Source organism: Aquarana catesbeiana, linkage group LG06, assembly GCF_042186555.1.
Source record: "Aquarana catesbeiana isolate 2022-GZ linkage group LG06, ASM4218655v1, whole genome shotgun sequence".
In the NCBI taxonomy this organism is placed as follows: Eukaryota; Metazoa; Chordata; class Amphibia; order Anura; family Ranidae; genus Aquarana; species Aquarana catesbeiana.
Window position 1 is genome coordinate 359,895,311 of NC_133329.1, and position 22,163 is coordinate 359,917,473.

The following is a 22,163-nucleotide window of genomic DNA, read 5'->3' on the forward strand; positions in this document are numbered from 1 at the left end:
CTTTAGGGCTCATGCGCATGAGTGCATTAGGCCATATAAAGTAAATTACGGTGGTAATTTGGCACCCTGAAGCCACAGGTGTTTACAGCTACCTGTACAAATGAATTACAAGGTACAACCGTATGCCAATATACACTGGCAGTTGCGTAAACATGTATGACTATAACCTGCAGGAATAGCTGCTATGACTGCTGCATCATGTCAGGTTGCCTAGATTCAATTTCCTGCAAGGGTTGGGAAGGAGTCAGTACTGATTCAAATTGGGAACACAGAGAATGTGAATGTCGTAGATGTGGCAGCGTTACATCAATTATGTCATTTTTTCATGATGTAATTTCTGCTGCTGTGGAACTCACGGCCATATTGGATAGGAAGTGGCGGTGCTAATAGAAACCCGAAAGGTTGGTTTCCATATGCAATAATGTAAGAGCTCAATGAACGGTAAAGCCGTTTTACACTATTGGCGTTTTTTTCGGATGAGTGATATGGGAAAATCAGCTAAGGAATGCAAGGTGAAAACCTGGAGGAGTGACAACATGAAATACAATGTGCTTGGGACTTTATTCACATAAGGGGTCACATTAAACTCGCTGAGTGTAACTCACAAAGGGTGAGAGGAGTGGCACCTGTAGAGCACGGGCACTGATTTTAATAGCACTGTTAGAGCAGAACTTTATTGCACGGGAAGATTTTATTTTTGTACTAGAACACAGAAGATGGACATTGCACTAGGAGCACTTTGATTGTTGTTTCTTGATGCAAACATTTTTCAATTAGCACTTAAAAAATAGCCCCTCCTATTGTAGAGAGACATTGGAATGAAAAGCAACAGCATTACAGGAACACATAGATATTAGATTTCTTTAAAAATAAGTATTAGATTTTTTTTTCTTCTTTTGAGAGGTCTTAGTAAGCACTTTATGGATTGTGATTATTAGCAATATTCATATTTATTCACATATTTAGCACTTAAAGTATTGATAAGAGTTAATTAATCTTCTGTGTCTTAGTGCTGCACATATACACATTTACACACATATATATATATATATATATATATATATATATATATATATACACACAAATCTTTTTAGACTGCTTTTTATTCTACAACAATGCATTCAGAAACAAGACGGGGACACAGCTACAGTTTTCTTTTCCTTTACAGATTTATTACTGACAATTGTTTTGACTAGAGTCTTTAAAATATGACAATGTGATGTGTAAAATGTGTATATGAATAATATGATATGAAGAAGAATGGCTTGGCAGTTAGGGACTGCTGCTGAGCTGTATAAAATACTCACACTTATAGAAAGCACGGGTCCAGCTTTGTACATGCTGTATCGGTCGGTCCCAGCACATATATCTACAATGGTATTCACATCTTCTTCCAGGCCCAGCTCCTTGTGCATGAATCTTGCATATTTCCTCATTCTGTTCGGACTGCCACCGACACAGACAAACTGCAATGAAGCATCAGAGGTTAACTCAACGCCTACACACAAGAAGAAGCCATTAGAAAGAAAGAAAACTGGTCTCATTAAAGTGAGATATGATTGCAAAAATGATGAGCTGGTGGAACTGAATAAAACCAACCCCTGCAACTGCCACTTAAATCACAGAAACTTAGCAAATCTCCGTGGTTTGTGAGTGCGGAGGTAGGAGGGGTTGGGGCAAGCTTGACTTTAACAGGAAAAGTCAGGATATAATTAGAATTTGCACCATTATCTCCGAATATAATGAGCAGGCCTTTTTCTGACATTTGTTGTGTACAAGTTTAAATTAGTATTTTTTGCTCGAAAATTACTTAGAACTCCCAAACATAATTAAATTATATATATATATATATATATATATATATATATATATATCTATCTTTTAGCAGAGACCCTAGAGAATAAAATGGCAGTTATTGCAATATTTTACGTCACACTGTATTTGCCCAGCTGTGTTTCAAACGCAATTTTATTTTGAAAAAATACACTTTCATGAATTAAAAAAAAAAACAGTAAATAGACATCTAACATGTCATGCTTCAAAATTGCACATGCTCGTGAAATGATGACAAACTACGGTACTTAAAAATCACAATAGGCGACGCTTTAAAAATGTTTACAGGTTACATGTTTAAAGTTACAGAGGAGGTCTAGTGCTAGAATTATTGCTCTCACTCTAACGATCATGGCAATACCTCTCATGTGTGGTTTGAACAACGTTTACATATGTGGGCGTGACGTACGTATGCGTTCGTGTGAGCTCGGAAGCCCCACCCCCTTTCACCTACTGATCACCCTATTGGTAATGTAATGTGATCAGCATCCTTACATACCAAAAGTACAAGAGGGAAAAGATTGGACTAATTTAAAAACTGTCATAGCAAAACTCAAGATTCACATAGAGCTTTAGATGTTGCCTATCTTATAACTACTTTGACGTATGGTTATGTAACCGCTGCTTGTGCATTCGTTTACCATATACTACGTTTAAACTCCACAGGTTTACATTAGATTTAGTTTCACCCCCTATTGTGAAAGGTAAACAAACCTTAACACATCAACTCAGCCCAATCCAGCATTTATTAGTAAAACTGTACATTTCTTTGCAATTACGTACAAAGAGAACCATTTATAAAAAATTTGCTGTGTGAATGCCTCAAACATTAGCAGAGCTTTCACAAATAATCACAATATTAAGCACAATATTTTTTTATTTCCTATGAGCTTCAGTTCCATCTAATGCCCATAATGAAGTATTTTCTTGATATTCCTCAGTCAGAAAAATAATGCATTATGGCCACTAGATGGAGCTATTAGACACAATTAATTGGTGATTATTCGTGATAGCTGTATGAATGCTTGAGGCATTTACACAACAATTTTTTTTATCAATAGTTCCCTTGGTCAATTATACCTTGTTTTTTTTTAGGACAAATTGAAGGCTCGTGTGGTGATAAATGGGTTTTCCTGATTTTTGTTCCATTATCAAAAAAAAAAAGAAGAACTGGCCCTAAATATTACATTTTTCTTTTTTTATATAAGCTGTATTATGATCCACCATCAAAAAGAAACCAAAATAAATTCTCCTACTCCTGCTGTGCATGGAAATACTCAAAATGTGTACTATTTATGTTTGTACCCATAGTAGGGCTCAGAAATAATGTGCATCACTGTACACATTATTTCTGGGCCCTACTATGGGTACAAACATAAATAGTCCATCAGAATGATCACGTGACCAGGAGCCTGTGCTGCTGATCAACACTCTACAACCAGGAGCTGTCGTAGTGCTCTTGACACAAAAAAGACCCACTCTGTGCGGCCCCATAGATGCAGGCCAGCAGGAAAGGGTTAAGTTATTGGGAAAATAACTTTTATTCTTCCCTTTTTTTTTTCTGCAGCCCCCTGATGGTCAGCACTGCTCATCCAGTGAGGCCACCCATCACAGAGATGGACCAACAGTAGGACTGGAAGGCAGAAGGAGGAGGACAGACTGGTTAGCCACAGGACTTGGTCAGTATTTGCACACTGGCGCGCCCTGGATTTGCAGGAGATGAGGTGTCCTGCTAAAACAAAATAAGAAACTAAAAAAAAATATATAATATTTTGCACATCATGTTCCAGCATCTAAAGCTGCATGCCGTAAGTGCCATTTTTTATGTTTACTATGGCTACATACCGTATTTATTGGCATATAACACGCACTTTTTCCCCCTTAAAAAAGGGGGAAAATCGCGTGTGCGTGTTATAAGCCGATATAGGATACCACCGAGGGGAAGGAGGGGACGAGCGCCGCCAAAATAGACAGAGCCGGATCTCCTGTGTACTCGGCTCTGCTCACAGTCACGCTCAGTCCCACCCCCTGGACGGCTCCTAGCATTGACGTCCCAGCATTGGACCGGTGTTATGTCCATCATAGGATCCGGGCCAAGGGGCGGGACTGGGTGTGACGCAGAGCCATGTACACAGGAGAACGGCTCCGTCTATTTCAGCAAGGCTGCAGATGGGCCTGATTAGGCTGCAGTGAGGAGCAAGGCTGCAGATGGGCACTGATCAGACTGTAGTGAGAAGCAAGGCTGCAGATAGGCAATGATTAGGCTGCAGTGAGGAGCAAGGCTGCAGTGAGGAGCAAGGCTGCAGATGGGCACAGATCAGGCTGCAGATGGGCACAGATCAGGCTGCAGATGGGCACTGATTAGGCTGCAGATGGGCACAGATCAGGCTGCAGATGGGCACTGATTAGACTGCAGATGGGCACAGATCAGGCTGCAGATGGGCACTGATTAGGCTGCAGTGAGGAGCAAGGCTGCAGATGGGCACAGATCAGGCTGCAGATGGGCATATATCAGGCTGCACTGAAGCTGCAGATGGGCACAGATCAGGCTGCAGATGGGCGCATATCAGGCTGCACTGAAGCTGCAGATGGGCACAGATTAGGCTGCATTGAGGCTGCAGATGGCCACTAATCAGGCTTCATTGATGCTCGCTGACCATTATTTTGCTTCAAAGTGGTTTATTTAAAAAAAAGTTTTTTTTCCTGAAACTTCCTTTTTAAATTGGGGTGCTTGTTATACATCAATAAATACGGTATATACTTTTAGCTCCCATTGTGACAACAGCATTTCTCAGTGATTCAGAGTTTCCCAGGAAGGACAATGTCCTGGATTAGAGGGGTCACTGACAGAATGGAGAGATCCCAGCCTGACCAATGCCTGGTGTCTCCTGGCGCTGTAACAGAACACTCACACTAGTTATGAATATTTAGTCCAACTGTACTGGGAATAAACAGTTCTGTGATATATGGGTGCAAAGACTGCAGCCTGTGTGCGGTTCTCATTGTATTTCCCTGAATAATGCAAATTGTGTACATAAGGGTTACAAAAAGTTCTGTATGCAGGAATAAAATGCTGAGTAATGAAGTCACTCCTCAGCGCTGTGCTATATCATATTTATTAACGTCTGGAGCAAACAGGAAAGATAAATTACTATTTACCACTCCAGCTCCTGAGAATACTCGGCAGGAAACAAGGATGAATTCAGAGAGGTGTGTGACAACAAACTTCAGGCAGAAACGGCTAAGTTGTTAAATTGCAGGTATCTTAAAGAAGAATTCCAGGTATGGCTATTTTTACATAGGTCCAGCTTGGATCAAAGTAAGTATGCATGCGTCATACCTGTTGGATACCGTGGAAGTGAAGAATCACTGTAGTAGGTGCCATTGCTACAGTGATTGTCACTAGCTTCTGGGTCCCATGCCGAGTGGTTGCTGTGCTGCCTTTTAAACACAGGAGGTCACTTGCTTAGTACAGCCACCATTTAGAGAACACTTTGCATTTTATCAATGAATGCAAATCATTAGGTTATTGGTTGAGGTGGAGATTGTGATGTCAGCCCCCACCTTTCCACCTCGTCCAATCAGAAAACTCTGCATTACAGTGATTGTAATGTCTCGTTTTTTTTAGCTAAAAATAACAAACATGTTATACTTACCTGCTCTGTTGCAATGGATTTGCACAGAGCAGCCCAGATCCTCCTTTCTCGGGTCCCTCTTCGGTACCCCTGGCCCTGCCTCCTGTGGAGTGCCCCCACAGCAAGCAGCTTGCTATGGGGGCACCCAAGCCGAGTCACAGCTCCCTGCATCCATTCAGACATGAAGCCATGGCCCAGCTCCACCCCCTCTCCTCATTGGCCGACTGACTTTGATTGACAGCAGCAGGAGCAGCCAACGAGGAGGGGCGTCCCAGACAGCTGAGACACACCTACAACATAGCTGGATCTAGAGGGACCTCAGGTAAGTATTAGAGGGGCTGCTGCACACAGAAGGCTTTTTTTCTTAATGCATTAAGCTGAAAAAAAAATCTTCTGCCTTTACAACCACTTTAATTGAAAAAAAATGTGTTCCCTGTATGGTGTCTGTGCCAACCAAGCAACCTCCTGTGTTCACAATGTAGCAGGGCAGCTGCTTGGTATGGGACCCAGAAGCTGGTGGAGATCACTGTGGTAGCATTGCCTTCTACAGTGATTTCCATATTCCACAAAGATCCCACAGGTATGGCAAATACAGTACATACTTACATCACGTCACTGTAAAAAATTGCCATACCTAAACATCAGCTTTAGTGAATATAAACCCAATAACAAAAATGTATGCCACCCTGGGGACTCATATGGTTAAAACAATTGATTCATCCATATGGAATGTAGTGGAGGCCTCCTTAAGTAAGGACTCATGGGTGCAGAATTTCTGTGAGGTTTAGGAACCCTTTATTCAAACCTTGCCTGTAGGTACTCAAGAATCTATAGTACAGCGTTTCCAATACACCCAGTGGTACCAAACTAGATTATTAACCAATGACCCTACTATTAGCATCCTACCCCCAGCTTAAAGTGGTTGTAAACCTTGGTTTTGTTTTTTTATTTAAACAACAAACATGTCTATACTTACCTGCTCTGTACAATGGTTTCCTTTTCTGGGGTCTCCCACCGGCACTTCAGGCCCCTCCTTTTCGGCTTGTGCCCCCAGGAAAAGCTGCTATCCATGGGGGCACCTGTGTGTGCTCGCTCACGAGTTCCACTGCTGCATCCATTGACACAGACAGTGGGACTCGGCCCCTCCCCCAGCTCCCGTGTCACAGCATTTGATTGACAGCCTCAAGCTGCCCAATGAGGAGGGAGACAGTAATTGGATCAGGCTCAGGAAAGCAAAAGGAGGGCTGGGATGAGTTGCAGCAAAGGTTTTTCACCATAATGAATAGAATGAAAAGCCTTAAGGCTTTAGAACCACTTTAACCTGCAATAGGTTTTGTAATCTATTGACAGAGGCCTCCCCCATTTTCCTCTACCTCTTAACTAGTAGACCGACCGCCATCCATCCAAGTGCTTATTATGATTCACCCCTGGCCTGGACCCAGCACTGCTAGCTCAACGCCAAGCTGCACTAATAAAATGTACATTTGTTATTATCTTGTTTTACTGGGCAAATGTTATGACCATGCTTTTTGTCAATTGCAAAAAAAAAAAAAAAAAAAAAAGATTTAAAGTGTGCATTTTGCATACTTAGTCCACCTGCAAATCTGTAGTAAACTATATAAGCTCAAAAACAAAAATGTAATACTGTATATTGCAGTTTACCAATCCATAGATGTGGTGGCTGCATGCGTTTTCTTGTTAAGTCTTTTTTCCTCTATTTTCACCTGATGATCCAGCCAGGAAAACACTTCCTGTTCTAGGGTGACAATGTTCATTCGCTTTACTATATCTATGAAGGATCAGCATTGTCACCCTAAGACAGGATCTTCCTGCTCATCTCCATAACAAGGAAGGAGATGTTCTGTATTTCTAACACTTCCCAGTAACACTGCAGAATTTACAGGCTGGCACTGGATTCTTGGCAGGATCAACAAGTACTTTTATGCTTCTGGAGCAGATATCATAAAATGCTTTCCAAGGTATATTTAAAAGTGTTTGCTAAACCCACAGCTCTAAAATCAGTCTGTATATGCAGTAAAGCGTGCTTGTTATACTGTGGAACCTAAGGGGTTACTCCTGCACATTGTGTAAAAAGGTTGTTTGGTCCTGTTTTTCCTGGTCCTCCCCTTCTTCCACAGTCCCCAATCCATCTGCTGAGAGTACAGAGCCTTGGAGGCACTCTGCACACGCTCAGTTTTGTTGTGTACGAGTTTGTGTTTACTTATATTGATAAAGAGTTTTTGGGGTTTTTTTTGGAGGGGGGGGAGAGGGGCACAGGGCCAATCATCACTGTCCAGACAAAGTCAGGGATCCTGCAGCCTCATAGGACAGTCAGAGGAGAATGAAAACTCCTCCTACAAGCTTTAGCCAGACACTGATAGAAGTCACAAGACTGCTATATTCTGCTCATGAGAAAAGGTATTTAGCAGTTTATATTTACTAAAATAATTGCATTTCCATGTTCTATGTTTAGTAACATGAACAATAATAAGCAAATAAGAGAAGCTCGCTGTTAGGATTTATATATCTTTTAAACCTGTGTTAAAGCAGAACTCCACCCAATTAAAGGACAATTTCATTTTTTTAATTAAGCGACCACATGAAAAAGAGTTTTTTTTTTTTTTAACTCCATGGTTATTATAAGAACTTTGTTTTTGGACTTCTGGCTGATCTGTACATTTAGAATGGGAAGAGTGATCTGTTGGGTTACATGTGGCCATTTTAGGCATTCCTTACACCCAGGCAAAGGTATTTATATATATTAAAAAAAATAATAAATCACATGAAACCTGAAGTGACATCAGAGGTTTGAAACTGTCACTGCTACCACTTTGTAGGGTCTACGTGTTAGCCCAGCTGCTAAGTGTCTAGATCAGGGGTCTCAAACTGGCGGCCCTCCAGCTGTCGCGAAACTACAAGTCCCTTGAGGTATTGCAAGGCTTACAAGCATGACTCCCACAGGTAGAGGCATGCTGGGACTTGTAGTTTCGCACCAGCTGGAGGGCCACCAGTTTGAGACCCCCGATCTAGATGATCACATTTCTGGATACTCTGGTTTGGAAAGCAGTCTTCCATACCTCCCAACTTTTTGAGATGGGAATGACAGAACACCTATCAACAAAAGTATGCAGGCATAGGACACACCCCTTGCCACACCCCCTAAAGGAGAATTGTGCAAAAAAACAAGATTGGTTAAACACACAAGTGCTTTTTTTTTACCACTACTATTCCTTTATATTGGCTTTTGGAATTTACAAATGCAGCAATTTAGGAATCAGATGAAAGGTTTAGCACTAGGAAACACTTTTTGATAGATAAAAATTGCATTTTATATACAACTATGTAGATCGGACCAAAATGAGGGACAAATGAGGAGGAATGAGGGACAGAGGGACATTGCTCCAAATCAGGGACAGTCCCTCGAAATCAGGGACAGTTGGAAGCTATGGTCTTCTGGTTCAAAAACGTGGCCACAATCCCCCCCCACTGACCAGAGGCACAGGCCTTCATATTGATGATCAGTCGGTGGGTCACAACAGCCAGGCATTTAGCATTTAGCAAAGGGATAGCTTTCATCATCAATGGTAGCTCTCATATGTAATCCCAACAACGACACTTCCTGCCTGGAGTTTGCATGTTCTCCCTGTGCTGGTAGGTTAATTGGATCCTGTCTAAATTGTCCCTAGTATGTGTATTTATGAATGTGAGTTAGGGACCTAAGAGTGTAAGCTCCTTGAGGGTAGGGACTGATGTGAATGTACAATGTATATGTAAAGCGCTGCGTAAATTGACAGCGCTATACAAGTACCTGAAATAAATAAATATGTATTTAGATTTATTAAAAGGTGAGCGGCAATGCTAAATTTCACCAGCAGGAGGCACTGCCAATGTAGTCTGTAATCATAGCACAGTACTAGGTCCCTAGTACCCAAGCTATTAATGGATGGATTACCTTAACATCTCCAAACATAGAGGGCAGGTCATGGGTCTTTGTTCCCAAATTAAAGTGGTAGAGGATATCCTCGGGTAATAGGTCCAGATGGGGGTTTTTAATGTGTACAAGTCCTTTGCTGTCAGTAAATAAATACAAAAAAGGAAAGAGTCAAAAAATAAACATCAAATCTTGTAAAATAGACTCCAAAGTTTTAGGAAGCACTGTTAAATTAAAAGTCAGAATACACAGATTGGAGAAAGCTCCATTTTAGTAACCGCCTATGAAAATTTGACTGAATTACAAAATATTTACACACGATCGGAATTTCCGACAACAAATGTTGGATGTGAGCTTGTTGGCGGAAAGTCCGACCATGTGTATGCTCCATAGAACATTTGTTGGCGGACTTTCCGCCAACAAATGTTGGCTAGCAGGTTCTCAAATTTTCCACCAACAAATGTTTGTTGTCGGAAAGTCCGATTGTGTGTACACAAGTCTGCCACACGAAAGTCCACGCATGCTCGGAATCAGGTACAAGCCGGAAGCGCTCAGTCTTGTAAAACTAGCGTTCGTAATGGAGATATCACGTACGTCTTGTACGTAACCACATTCGTAATTGTATGCCAACATTTGTGTGACCATGTGTATGCAAGACAAGTTGGAGCCAACAACCTTCGAACAAAATTCCACGGTTTTGTTGTCGGAAAGTCCGATCGCGTGTACGGGGCATTACAGCAAGCTTCACCACAACACACATTAAATATATTTGAATGGCACCCCAACGCACCTTGCTGATGAACATGTATTGCAGTACACTGCCAAAAAATGTGGGGAATGCACCATTTTTTTTTTAGCAGCGCACTGCATTGAATATAGCCAAAGTGCTTTGGGATTCTATTTAAATGAATGGCACTGCAACACACCAATGCATTTAATGATTACACAAATGCAAAGCGTTCTTGGATCATCTCCACCTCATCTAATCTGAGAATGCTCTACATTCAAACAGAAAATGCAAAGCACTCAATAAATGGTGCCCATGCTGAGTGGCCAACCTCCTGTGTTCAGAATGCAGCAGGGCAGTCGCTTGGCATGGGACCCGGAAGCTAGCGGAGATCACTGGATTAGTGGGGTCTACCACAATGATTCCCAGCTTCCAGGGGGATCGGCCAGGTATGGTATATACATAGTTAGATTGATTCAAGCTGGACCAATGTAACTATGTAAAAAATGCAAAAATTGGTGCTGCACTGTTCTTTAAAAAAAAAAAAAAAAAACCTATGCTGCTAGAGGTAGTAGTACAAAGGTAAATGATATAAACATATAAAAAAACAGAAACAATATAAGAATAAGTACAATCAATATAGAGCACTTCTATACCCAATAGGTGCAGTGTGATATTCCACAATAATCGGTGGTAATAGCAAAGTGCAAAGTGCAAGAAAATCATTCAATAAAGACTTAAGGCCAAATGTGATAAGTATCTTACTGGAAACACTAAAATCAATATACAATCACTAAAAACCTGAATGGATCGTGCAAATAGGCAAAAAACATTGTGCAAAAAACAGCAATTAATAAATTAAATGTGCAACGTGCAATCAATATGTGCAAAAATCGCAAATGCAGTGTATAATAAACATATAACCAAAAAATCAATATACAATCACTAAAAACCTGAATGGATCGTGCAAGTAGGCAAAAAACATTGTGCAAAAAACAGCAATTAGTAAATTAAATGTGCAATGTGCAATCAATATGGGCAAAAATCGCAAATGCCGTGTATAATAAACATATAACCAAAATAAGTCCACTGTAGAACTTGTGAAAATTCAAACAAAGACAAACATGTGCAAAATATATAACGGGACTGGGAATGTAGTCCAATGTGATTAAATCCTCTTAATGTGGCTAATCAGAAAATGTGCAAAAAAGTGCAATAGGGTGCTGAGAGCATGGGGGCGATCTCCTCTTCATGCACAGGACACACAGTGGTGTGAAGTGGCCTCTTACCTTGCGGTAAAGAGGTAACCGCATAAAGTTGCTGGTAATGGCTGCTTCTCCCTTGTACTCCTAACTGCCTCTCACTTGGATTCCTGGGCTGGATGGAGCTGTTAGTGGGTCTTTTCTCTCAGTGGAGCAGGAGGGGGATTAAAGGAAAGAAGGGGCCAGATAGTGAAGTATTTCAATCAGAGGTTGTTTTTTATTAAAACAATGCTGAGGGTACTCACTTCACTTACAAGAAAAAAACACACAGGAAATTATCTCCTATGAGCGGCGAGCTCGTTTACATATATCAGTCTTGGATGCCAATCCCGTCCCTACGCGTGACGTCACGTTTTTTTTTTTTTTTTTTAAAGAACAGCACAGCACCAATTTTTACATACCTTATTTCTATTGCTGTATGGGCTGAGTTTGACCTATATTCGGTGCTTGCAGCAGTTCAACGTTCATTGCCCTTCGTTTACATGGTAGCGCAGGAATAACTATACATTTCGGTATGTAAAAAATGCCATGCCTGGAATTCTTCTTTAACCACTTGTCCCCTTGAAGATTTACCCCCCTTCATGACCAGGCCATTTTTGCCATACGGCACTGCATTACTTTAACCGACAACGCTGTACCCAAAAAAAAAATTGATGTCCTTTTTTCCCCAGAAATAGAGCTTTTTGGTGGCATTTGATCACACGCGGCTTTTATTTTTTGCACTAAAAACAAAAAAGACAGACAATTAAAAAATAAATAAATAAATAAATAAATATAAATATATATATATATATATATATATATATATATACCTACACACATATATATATATATATATATATATATATATATATATATATATATATATATATATATACATACATACATATATATATATATATATATATATATATATATATATATATATATATATATATACTTTCTGCTATAAAACATATCCAATAACAAAATTGGAAAAAATCGAATTTCTTCTTCATTTAGGCCAGTATGTATTCTGCTACATATTTTTGTTAAAAAAAATCCCAATAAGCGTAATAAGCGTATATATTGATTGGTTTGCACAAAAGTTATAGCGTCTTCAAACTATGGGATATTTTATTTACTAGTAATGGGGGCGATCAGCAACTTATAGCATGACTGCGATATTACGGCGGACAAATCTAACACTTTTTAGGGACCAGTGACACTAATACAGTGATCAGTGCAAAAAAAAAATGCACTGTCACTGTACTAATGACAATGGATGGGTAGGGGTTAACATCAGGGGTGATCAAAGAGTTAACTGTGTGCCTAGCTGGTGTTCTCTTACTGTGGGGGGGGGGGGGGTGCTTTTACTAGGGAAAGGCACAGATCCGTGTTCCTGCTTTACAGGAACACAGGATTCATGCCTTCTGTACTGACAGATTGGCGATCTGCCTCGTTTACATAGGCAGACCGCTGTTCTCCCACTGTACAGAAGGATCGGTGGGTACTGGTGGACATCGAGTCCATGGTTGTCCCCATTGCCTCTATTCCTTTTCTGGTGGCCACTGAAAATGTGGGAATTTTCTTTTACTTTCGGTGATAACAGTCATCAGCACAAATCTCTGCACTGGGGACCTGGGTTCACACACCTGTTGTGGTCAGTATGAAGGGCTCCCATCCTCCCTGCTGGACTATTTATGGTATATTGAGAATACAAAATGAGGTACTGGAACACACAGATGACAGGAATTATGCTTTAGAGATATCCCTGTTAGACCCGGTTCACACTGATGTGACAATCGCTCCGACTTTAGAGGACTTGTCGGATCAAAAGTCCGACCCCATTCTGTACAATGGAACCGTACTAATCGGTGCAACTTGAGTCGCTCCGACTTAGAAAAAGGTTCCTGCACTACTTTTACACCATCTTTGGCAGGACTTGAATTGACTTCTGTTAAAGAAGTCGCGTGCAAGTCGTGCCAAAGTCGCGCTGGGGTCCGACTTCAAAGTCGCGCGCCTTTGAAGTCAGGTGTAGTGTGAACCCGAGCTAAGGCTCGGTTCACACTGCTGTGACTTGGGCTCCAACTTGTAAAACCCCAATTTTAGAAGGAAAAGGGGAATATGGGACTTTAAATGAAGCCGTGGCCTGGTAAGGTCACGTGCTTCCATCCCTATCAATAGGGTACAAAAAAGGAGGGCAAAAGGGCAGGACTTTGAATGAAACATGTAGCAGCAACTGAGTATTGGGTGGACATGTAAAGAAGTATTTATTGGTACAAAACACTGATATACACACAAAATATATGTATAAAGAAAAGTAGGGAAATGAATCCCACATAGTAACCATGTTAATATGGATATCAATTGCATGACATAATAAATCACTAGAATCCACCAAATTTGATATATATACACACAACAAGATAATGTTGGATAATACAACAAGATAATGCTTGCATGGCCCATGGCCTTACTATTCCCACTAACGTTGATATGGATAAACATGATTGTAAAAAATTCAATTGGCCACATGATTGGTACAATACACGGCATATATTGGCTCTACGCATTTAGTGGTATATAACCACTCGTCAGGAGCAGGCATGTGGTAGATCTATAATAAAAAATAGAATAAAAAATGGGTCTAAATATTCTGTCATATACCATTATGGGAGAGGGGGAACCCCCCTACCACTTGTTACTTACAGAAAACCTTGTACTGGTGGTGTAATGCTGGGAATCGTGGGTCACCCGGAGGCATCATGGTCGGAAGCTGTGGTGGGGACATGTCCGCCACCGGGACCAGCGATTCCTAGCATTACACCACCAGTACAAGGTTTTCTGTAAGTAACATGTGGTAGGGGGGTTCCCCCCTCTCCCATAATGGTATATGACAGAATATTTAGACCCATTTTTTATTCTATTTTTTATTATAGATCTTCCACGTGCCTGCTCCTGACGAGTGGTTATACATCACGAAACGCGTAGAGCCAATATATGCCGTGTATTGTACCAATCATGTGGCCAATTAAATTTTTTACAATCATGTTTATCCATATAAACTTTACTGGGAATAGTAAGGCCATGGGCCATGCAGGTATTATCTTGAAATTATGTTATATATATATCAAATTTGGTGGATTCTAGTGATTTTATTATGTCACGCAATTGCTATTCATATTATTATCATGGTTACTATGTTGGGTTAATTTCCCTACTTTCCTTTATATATATTATGTGTGTATCTCAGTGTTTTATACCAATAAATACTTTTTTACATGTCCACCCAATACTACACCCAATAGTAACATTGCAACGAGCTTCCCTTCACAACCCTTACAAACAGGGTTGCCAACCGCCAGTAAACTTACTGACAGTTTGTAAAAATCTGTGATTTTACAACTTTCAGTAACTATCAGGGGCTGATAATTTCATGCTGTGTTGACTTTTTAAGTGTAAATCAAGCAAATTACTTTGTTATAGGTATTGTCAGTGTTTCCATATCATGTTTATACTGTTTAAATATTCACTTTGTTAGTTTTCAATAGGAGTTCTGTAATTTCTTAGGTTGGCAGTAAAAAATGTGCTCCGCCAATAAATTTCCCATGTATGGTCAGTAAAAAATGCTGAGGGAGGTTGGCAACCCTGCTTACACAATGCACACATTTTAGCATGTGGGCTGGTCTGAACGACTCCTAACTCAAGATATGAGATCTCACAGTTGGGGCCCATTTAATCTTTTGCATTTTAAACTTTTACATTTTAATGTCCATCTTTTCAATATTATAAATAGTGCCTGCTTCCACTTCTATGCTGCAGTGCAGTGTGTTTTGAAAAATATAACACATTTCTCTGTTTTAGTGTGTTGGGAGGCCCATAGAAGAAAATAGTAGACATGTGCAATTAGTTTAGTTCCGAATTCGTTTTTTAACTAATTTTGACAAATTCGTTAATTCCGAAATTTTGAATTTCCGAATTTCTGAATTTCCAAATTTTTGAAAATTCTAAATTTTGGAATTTGGAAATTTGAAATTTCGGAATTCGGAAATTTGAAATGGGAAAATTCTAAAATTTGGAAATTTGAAAATAAGAATTAAAATCTGAAAATTCAAAAGAATGAAAATCCGAAAACCCCAAAATCTGTAATAACTACATATATAATAATAACTGTTAAATTATAGGTATTGGAATCTCCTTTCAAATTTGGCTGTTAGTGAACGTAACGAGTACAAATTTATCCAAAGTTACGAATTATCTGAAATAACGAATGCCGTATCTAAATTAATGGAATGTAACAATCTAATAAAAATAATAATAAAACCTTTTTATTATTATTATTTATTATTAATTTGTTCCATTCCATTTGTTCAGATGCGGCATTCGTTATTTCGGATAATTCGTAACTTCAGATAAATTTGTATTTGTTACGTTAACAAACAGCCAAATCTGAAAGGAAATTCGAATACGCATAATTTAATAGTTAGTTATTATTTCAAATTTCACTGATTTTCTTTCTTTTTTTTAAGATTTTTGAATTTTCGGATTTTCAAATTTCTGAATTTCCGAAAAAAGCAAAAAAACAAATGAAACGAAAACGAAAGAATTTTTTGTCAGTGCACATGTCTAGAAAATAGCAACACATCAAAACACAATTAACATACATTTTGATGCATTGGCAATAGGTATTAACAAACATTGGTTAGTGCCCATTAACTCAGCCCAAATCCTAACTTCAAATAAGCACTGGAAACGCAGAAAGAAATAATGTATATCCACATACATTGAAAATGCATGCACCTGCCTAGTGCTACCGAAAAAAATGCACACACACACTTCGATAAATGGGTCCTAATGGTGGCCATACACATACTGAGCAAACATTTATTTACAGAATTGGACAATATGATCTATGAATTATTGAAAAGACGCACACAGTGCATTTGATCAATTTTGAGCAAAAGAGGTTGATTTCATTAAAACATTCTAATCGTTCTGGACACAAGATGCAATTATAAGTAGATAGATGGCTATAATTGTCAAGTGTAAGATACATTGACTGATCATTTTGCTCTTCTGACATATGTTTCGCCCGGACAGTAAATTTATCAGCAATATGATTGCACATGTTGCACCCTCTAGTAGGCTACTAGTGTTCGTACAGGCACATTTAAGTAATGACTCTCGGTAAGTTTGCGAGTCAGAAATTGGGTCAGGGTTGCTGCAGGTCAGGCTGGATGGCTCCATGGAGGCAGATCTCTGGTACCTGCCCCTGGATCTAGAAATTTGGAGAAGCTTCCAGGTAGCAGGCAGAGACCAGGAGGTAACAGCCTCCAGACACCCGTAGACCACAAAACGGCAGCTAGATCGGGTATGATGACCCGGGGGAACCGAGGAGACACTGCAGCTTCAGCCTCCCAGGAATTCCAAGATGGCGCCGGGCACCCTCAGCCTCAGAGGACACCACGAGGCCAGGACAAGAAACCGGAGCAAGGGGGTAAGCTACCAAAACTCCCTAAGACAAAAGACCAGCCCAGAGACATGATTTATTATGCCCAAAAAATGGCAGGGACTATGGATGTGACACAGGCTGCATCAAAGCACACAGCAGTGTCTACGGTGCAGGAAGACAGAAATGACACAGGCAGGCTGGAAGATACTGATTCCATGTAGTCTGTCCCTGACCCTATGCCTGCTTTGTTTGATATGCAGACGGAGGACAGTCCCCAACCATCACTGAGTGATATTTTACAGGCTGTACATAAATGCACAGCATCGGTGGATGATCTTAAAGAGAAATTTGGGGGGCTGAGGGAGACAGTCTCTTTATTACGCCATGATCTACAAAAAATCAGAGAGAGAACCACCGCGGTAGAAGGGAGAGTGAGTGACATGGAGGATCACCTGCCTCATCTGAACAGGGAAGTGAGAGTAGCAGCTCAGCAGGCCCACCAGGCGTTCGATAAAACAGACGACATCGAGAACCATCTGAGACGCAACAAAGTCCGCATAGTGGGGCTCCCTGAGAAGGTGGAGGGGAGGGACCCCACTACATTTATTAAAGGCTGGCTGCAAGAGATATTTGGACAGGAGGCGTTCTCACCCCTATACGCGGTGGAAAGGGCGCACTGGGTGCCGCCGTGTCCTCTCCCGCCTGGTAGCCCCCCGAGGTCAGTGCTTGCCAGACTCCTGAATTACAGAGATCGGTGGTGCTCCGTTTGGCCAGGGAAAAGGGAGCAGTACACTTCAATGGCGCCAAAATATCCTTTTACCCAGACTTTTCCGCAGAAGTACAGCGCAAAAGGTCTAAATTTCTGGATGTCAAGAAAAGGTTACAACGTCTGCAGTTAAAGTATGCCATGCTTTTTCCGGCCAGGCTACGCATTACAGCAGGAGATCAAAACCATTTCTTTGAAAACGCCCAAGAAGCAGCAGACTGGCTGGACCGTAACGAGCAGGGCCTCCGACGACCAGGACGAGAAAATGGAGATGGATGACAAAGTCGTATCAACATCAGTTGGGCATGAAGGGCACCCCATCACCTGTGCAGCTTTTACAGGGCTTAAAGAGGACTTATACTAAAATTCCACTATCAGCGAATGGAAGTCCAATTGCAATCTGTGTTTGTTTACTCACAAGTTTAACCGCACATGCGGCGAGAACGTAAGTGCATTGTATGCTTTCAACCTACTGTTTGGGTTGATATGGCACAGGTATCTTTGCCCAGTTGGCAAAAAGTTGAATGTTAATGGTCAAACCCTATGGCTGCTGGGAATCATTTATTCTGCCACGTTGGCAAATACAGAATCGCAGATTGTACCCCACTTATTGGTTCAACAGCATATTCACAAATATGCACTGAGGCACAAATGTTTGTTTACCAGTTTTTTACTGCATCTCCAGTGCATGTGCTACTTTAATATAGCCCAAAGGTTGCCACAAGATGACTTCCTCTGACCTCAATATAGTTCCCAACAGGGAGGATAAGGGAAATATGTTTGAAGGTGCAACAGTGTTTTACATGCATAGATTGATTTATAACGATATGTCATGTCTTGTACACCTATAATGTCTTGGAATGTGCGGGGGGTAAATGATCCATTGAAGAGAACAATGATCTCTACGGTCATGCGAAGGATCCACCCCGCCATAATTGGCCTGCAGGAGACTCACCTGCAGGACAATACGGTAGCTTCTTGCAATATGCATGGGTGGGGAAGGCGTATCATTCCACTTACTCCGCCTTTTCTCGCGGAGTGAGCGTACTGATACACCAGGCCATAGCACACCAAGAGTTAGACTCTCTGATAGACATATCTGGTAGATTTATTTTCCTCCACTGTAAAATATATACTGTTACCATGATTCTGGCGTTTGTATACATACCACCCCCATTTTCGTGGGAAGTGTTGCAATTACTGGTATCATATATGACAAATAAACCAGACATTCCGCTACTAATTATGGGGGATTTTAACTGCTGCCTAGACCCCAGACTAGACAGGCACCCCCCTATGGTACCACCCAAGGGAGGTAGGGGAACCTCCCTTAGTGGTCTCCTGACGGAAATAGGATGGACTGATTATGGCGTATTCGTAACCCAAACCATAAGCAGTTTTCATGCTTCTCCAAGACACATGGTTCATTATCCCGTATAGACCTCTGTGTTGGCACCCCTGATATGGTGGGATACACCTCGAGAGTGGAATACTACCCGCGAGGAGTATCTGATCACTCTCCACTAGTTATATGGCTACATACGCAACCCACTAGTCTACTATCTAAGGCCTTCTGGCTTAAATTATTTACTTCACATGAACGTATTGAGGCTCAGATACATGATTTCCTCAGAACACATAGACAGCACACAGATATCCTGAACAAATGGGAAACGCTTAAAGCACACTGTAGAGGTATATTCATTCAGGAAATACGTGTGGTCAAACAGAATACCTCGGCTCTGCTAGAGCAGGCGGAGGACTTGGTGAGTCAACTAGAGCTAGCATTTGTGACTGATCCTACTGATTCTGCAAGGGAGGCATGGATCGCGGCTCAGGATTCCTTAGACCGCATGCGATCCTCCGCTGCAGAACGTAAAAGATTTTTTTCAAAACTGGTGTTTTATAAGGAGGGGGAAAAGACGGGCCGCCTATTAGCCAAAATCGCGAAATCACAACAACAATCACCAGCCATAGGAGCCATTCGAGCTGCCGGTGGCAAGATAGTTAACGCTCCCGATGATATCATCTCCGAGCTGGCCAATTTTTATGGGGACTTATACAAGTCCAGAGAGACCTACTCTGATGAAGATCTTAACGCTTTTATGACTAACATTAATTTACCCACATTGTCTGCTGAGGCGAGACAACAACTGGACGCTCCAATAACTATTGAAGAGCTCCAGGCGGCGGTGAGTTCTTTCCCTACCTGTAAGGCGCCAGGGGATGATGGCCTCCCAATGGAGGTGTATTCTCAATATGGGGAGAAATTGTTGCCAGAATTACTAAAGGTTTTCAACACCAGCTTAAATGAAGGTAGACTACCAGAATCCATGAGGTTCTATAGCGATTGCAAAGAGCAGGGGGGAAGCGGGCATCCCTGCCTAGTCCCCCTGCCCAAAGCAAAAGCGTTCGACATCCTGCTTGCTACTCTAATATTGGCCTGAGGAGCCGCATACAGCAGTTTTGTCCATGCTATAAACTGCTGTCCAAAGCCAAATTTATCCAGTGTCGCCCATAAGTATCTCCAACTGACGCTGTCAAACGCCTTGTTGGCGTCCAAGGATAGGAGAGCTCTGTGACCCTCATTGTCAGCTTGTATTTGCATATTCATATATAACCTTCTAAGATTTGTGGCTGTGGATTTTTGTTACAGGCCACATTTAATCTTCCAGATAATATGTATTATTCATATTTACAGCTTCGGCATGCGGTTGCTGCGCAGGGAGACGCCGGTGAGTGGGAAATGTATCCCACGCCAGTGTTCCATGTACTGCAATCCTCCAGTGCAACAAAAGGGATTATTTCCATGTGTTACCAAATGCTACTTACCAAACACCTATACAGGGCCGATCCCAGACGGGGTGCACGGGGTGCAGTGCACCCCAGCGCCAGAGAGGTGGGGGCGCTGAAGCGCCAGAATGCTCCCTTCCCTCCTCCTCCTCCTCTTGTTAGTGTCCTGCGGCGCCTCTCCGCTGGTGTTCTAAGAAGAAAGGCGCCGCTGTATTCACTGCTCAAGCCCCTCCCTCCTTCTGTCAGAGAAGGAGAACAGCCAGCCGAGGATGAGAATGGAGGCAGAGCGGCTGGTCCCTGTGTGGAGAGAGACCAGCCGTGCAGTGAGTGACATCGCGCGCGGGGGGGGGAGCGGTCCGTGCTGACACATTCTCCTCCTCTCTGTGTCTCTCACTCCTGCTGCCTGCTGTGTACTCTTCTGTTCTCCACCCGGGCGGCGCGGCTGCACACTCTCCTCTCCTCTCCAGCTGCCGCCCGGGTGTTTTTATGTACTGTACCCTAATGGAGGGGGGGTCTGTACTAATGGAGGAGGGGGGTCTGCCCTGGGGGGTCATTACTAATAGAGGGGGGCTCTGTCCTGGGGGGTCTGTAGTAATGGAGGGGGGGCTCTGTCCTGGGGGGGTCTGTACTAATGGAGGGGGGGTCCTGCCCTGGGGGGTCTGTACTATTGGAGGAGGGTCTGTAGTAATGGAGGGGGCTCTGTCCTGGGGGGTCTGTACTAATGGAGGGGGGTCTGTCCTGGGGGGTCTGTAGTAATGGAGGGGGGGTCTGTCCTGGGGGTCTGTACTAATGGAGGGGGCTCTGTCCTGGGGGGTCTGTAGTAATGGAGGGGGGCTCTGTCCTGGGGGGTCTGTACTATTGGAGGGGGGTCTGTCCTGGGGGGTCTGTAGTAATGGAGGGGGCTCTGTCCTGGGGGTCTGTAGTAATGGAGGGGGGGCTCTGTCCTGGGGGTCTGTACTAATGGAGGGGGGTCTGTCCTGGGGGGTCTGTAATAATGGAGGGGGGCTCTGTTCTGGGGGGTCTGTAGTAATGGAGGGGGGGCTCTGTCCTGGGGGGTCTGTACTAATGGGGGGGTCTGTCCTGGGGGGTCTATACTAATGGAGGGGGGGTCCTGTCCTGGGGGGTCTGTACTAATTGAGGGGGTCTGTCCTGGGGGGGTCTGTACTAATGAAGGAGGGGTCTGTCCTGGGGGGTCTGTACTAATGGAGGGGGGTCTGTCCTGGGGGGGTCTGTACTAATGGAGGGGGGTCTGTCCTGGGGGTCGTTACTAATGGAGGGGGGTCTGCCCTGGGGGGTCATTACTAATAGAGGGGGCTCTGTCCTGGGGGGTCTGTAGTAATGAAGGGGGGGGCTCTGTCCTGGGGGGTCTGTACTAATGGAGGAGGGTCTGTAGTAATGGAGGGGGGCTCTGTCCTGGGGGGTCTGTACTAATGGAGGGGGGTCTGTCCTGGGGGGTCTGTAGTAATGGAGGGGGGGTCTGTCCTGGGGGTCTGTACTAATGGAGGGGGCTCTGTCCTGGGGGGTCTGTAGTAATGGAGGGGGGGCTCTGTCCTGGGGGGTCTGTACTATTGGAGGGGGGTCTGTCCTGGGGGGTCTGTAGTAATGGAGGGGGCTCTGTCCTGGGGGTCTGTAGTAATGGAGGGGGGGGGCTCTGTCCTGGGGGTCTGTACTAATGGAGGGGGGTCTGTCCTGGGGGGTCTGTATTAATGGAGGGGGGCTCAGTCCTGGGGGGTCTGTAGTAATGGAGGGGGGGCTCTGTACTATTGGAGGGGGGTCTGTCCT

General features: G+C 42.7%; 1 protein-coding gene across 3 annotated transcripts in view; it reads right to left on the minus strand.

The window, feature by feature from the left end:
- UPP2 (uridine phosphorylase 2) overlaps window positions 1–22,163 on the minus strand; it is a 51,379-nt gene that overhangs the window by 24,253 nt on the left and 4,963 nt on the right. The window contains exons 1-3 of one of the 3 annotated variants that reach the window (XM_073634120.1): window positions 11,790–12,110; window positions 9,421–9,538; window positions 1,308–1,466 (exon numbers count right to left, since the gene is read on the minus strand). In XM_073634120.1, the coding sequence (XP_073490221.1) occupies window positions 1,308–1,466; window positions 9,421–9,438 (177 nt within the window). In that variant the 5' untranslated portion in view covers window positions 9,439–9,538; window positions 11,790–12,110. Of the gene's footprint in view, window positions 1–1,307; window positions 1,467–9,420; window positions 9,539–11,789; window positions 12,111–22,163 lie in introns of those variants that run through there. The other 2 variants (XM_073634119.1, XM_073634121.1) reach the window with 2 other exon arrangements.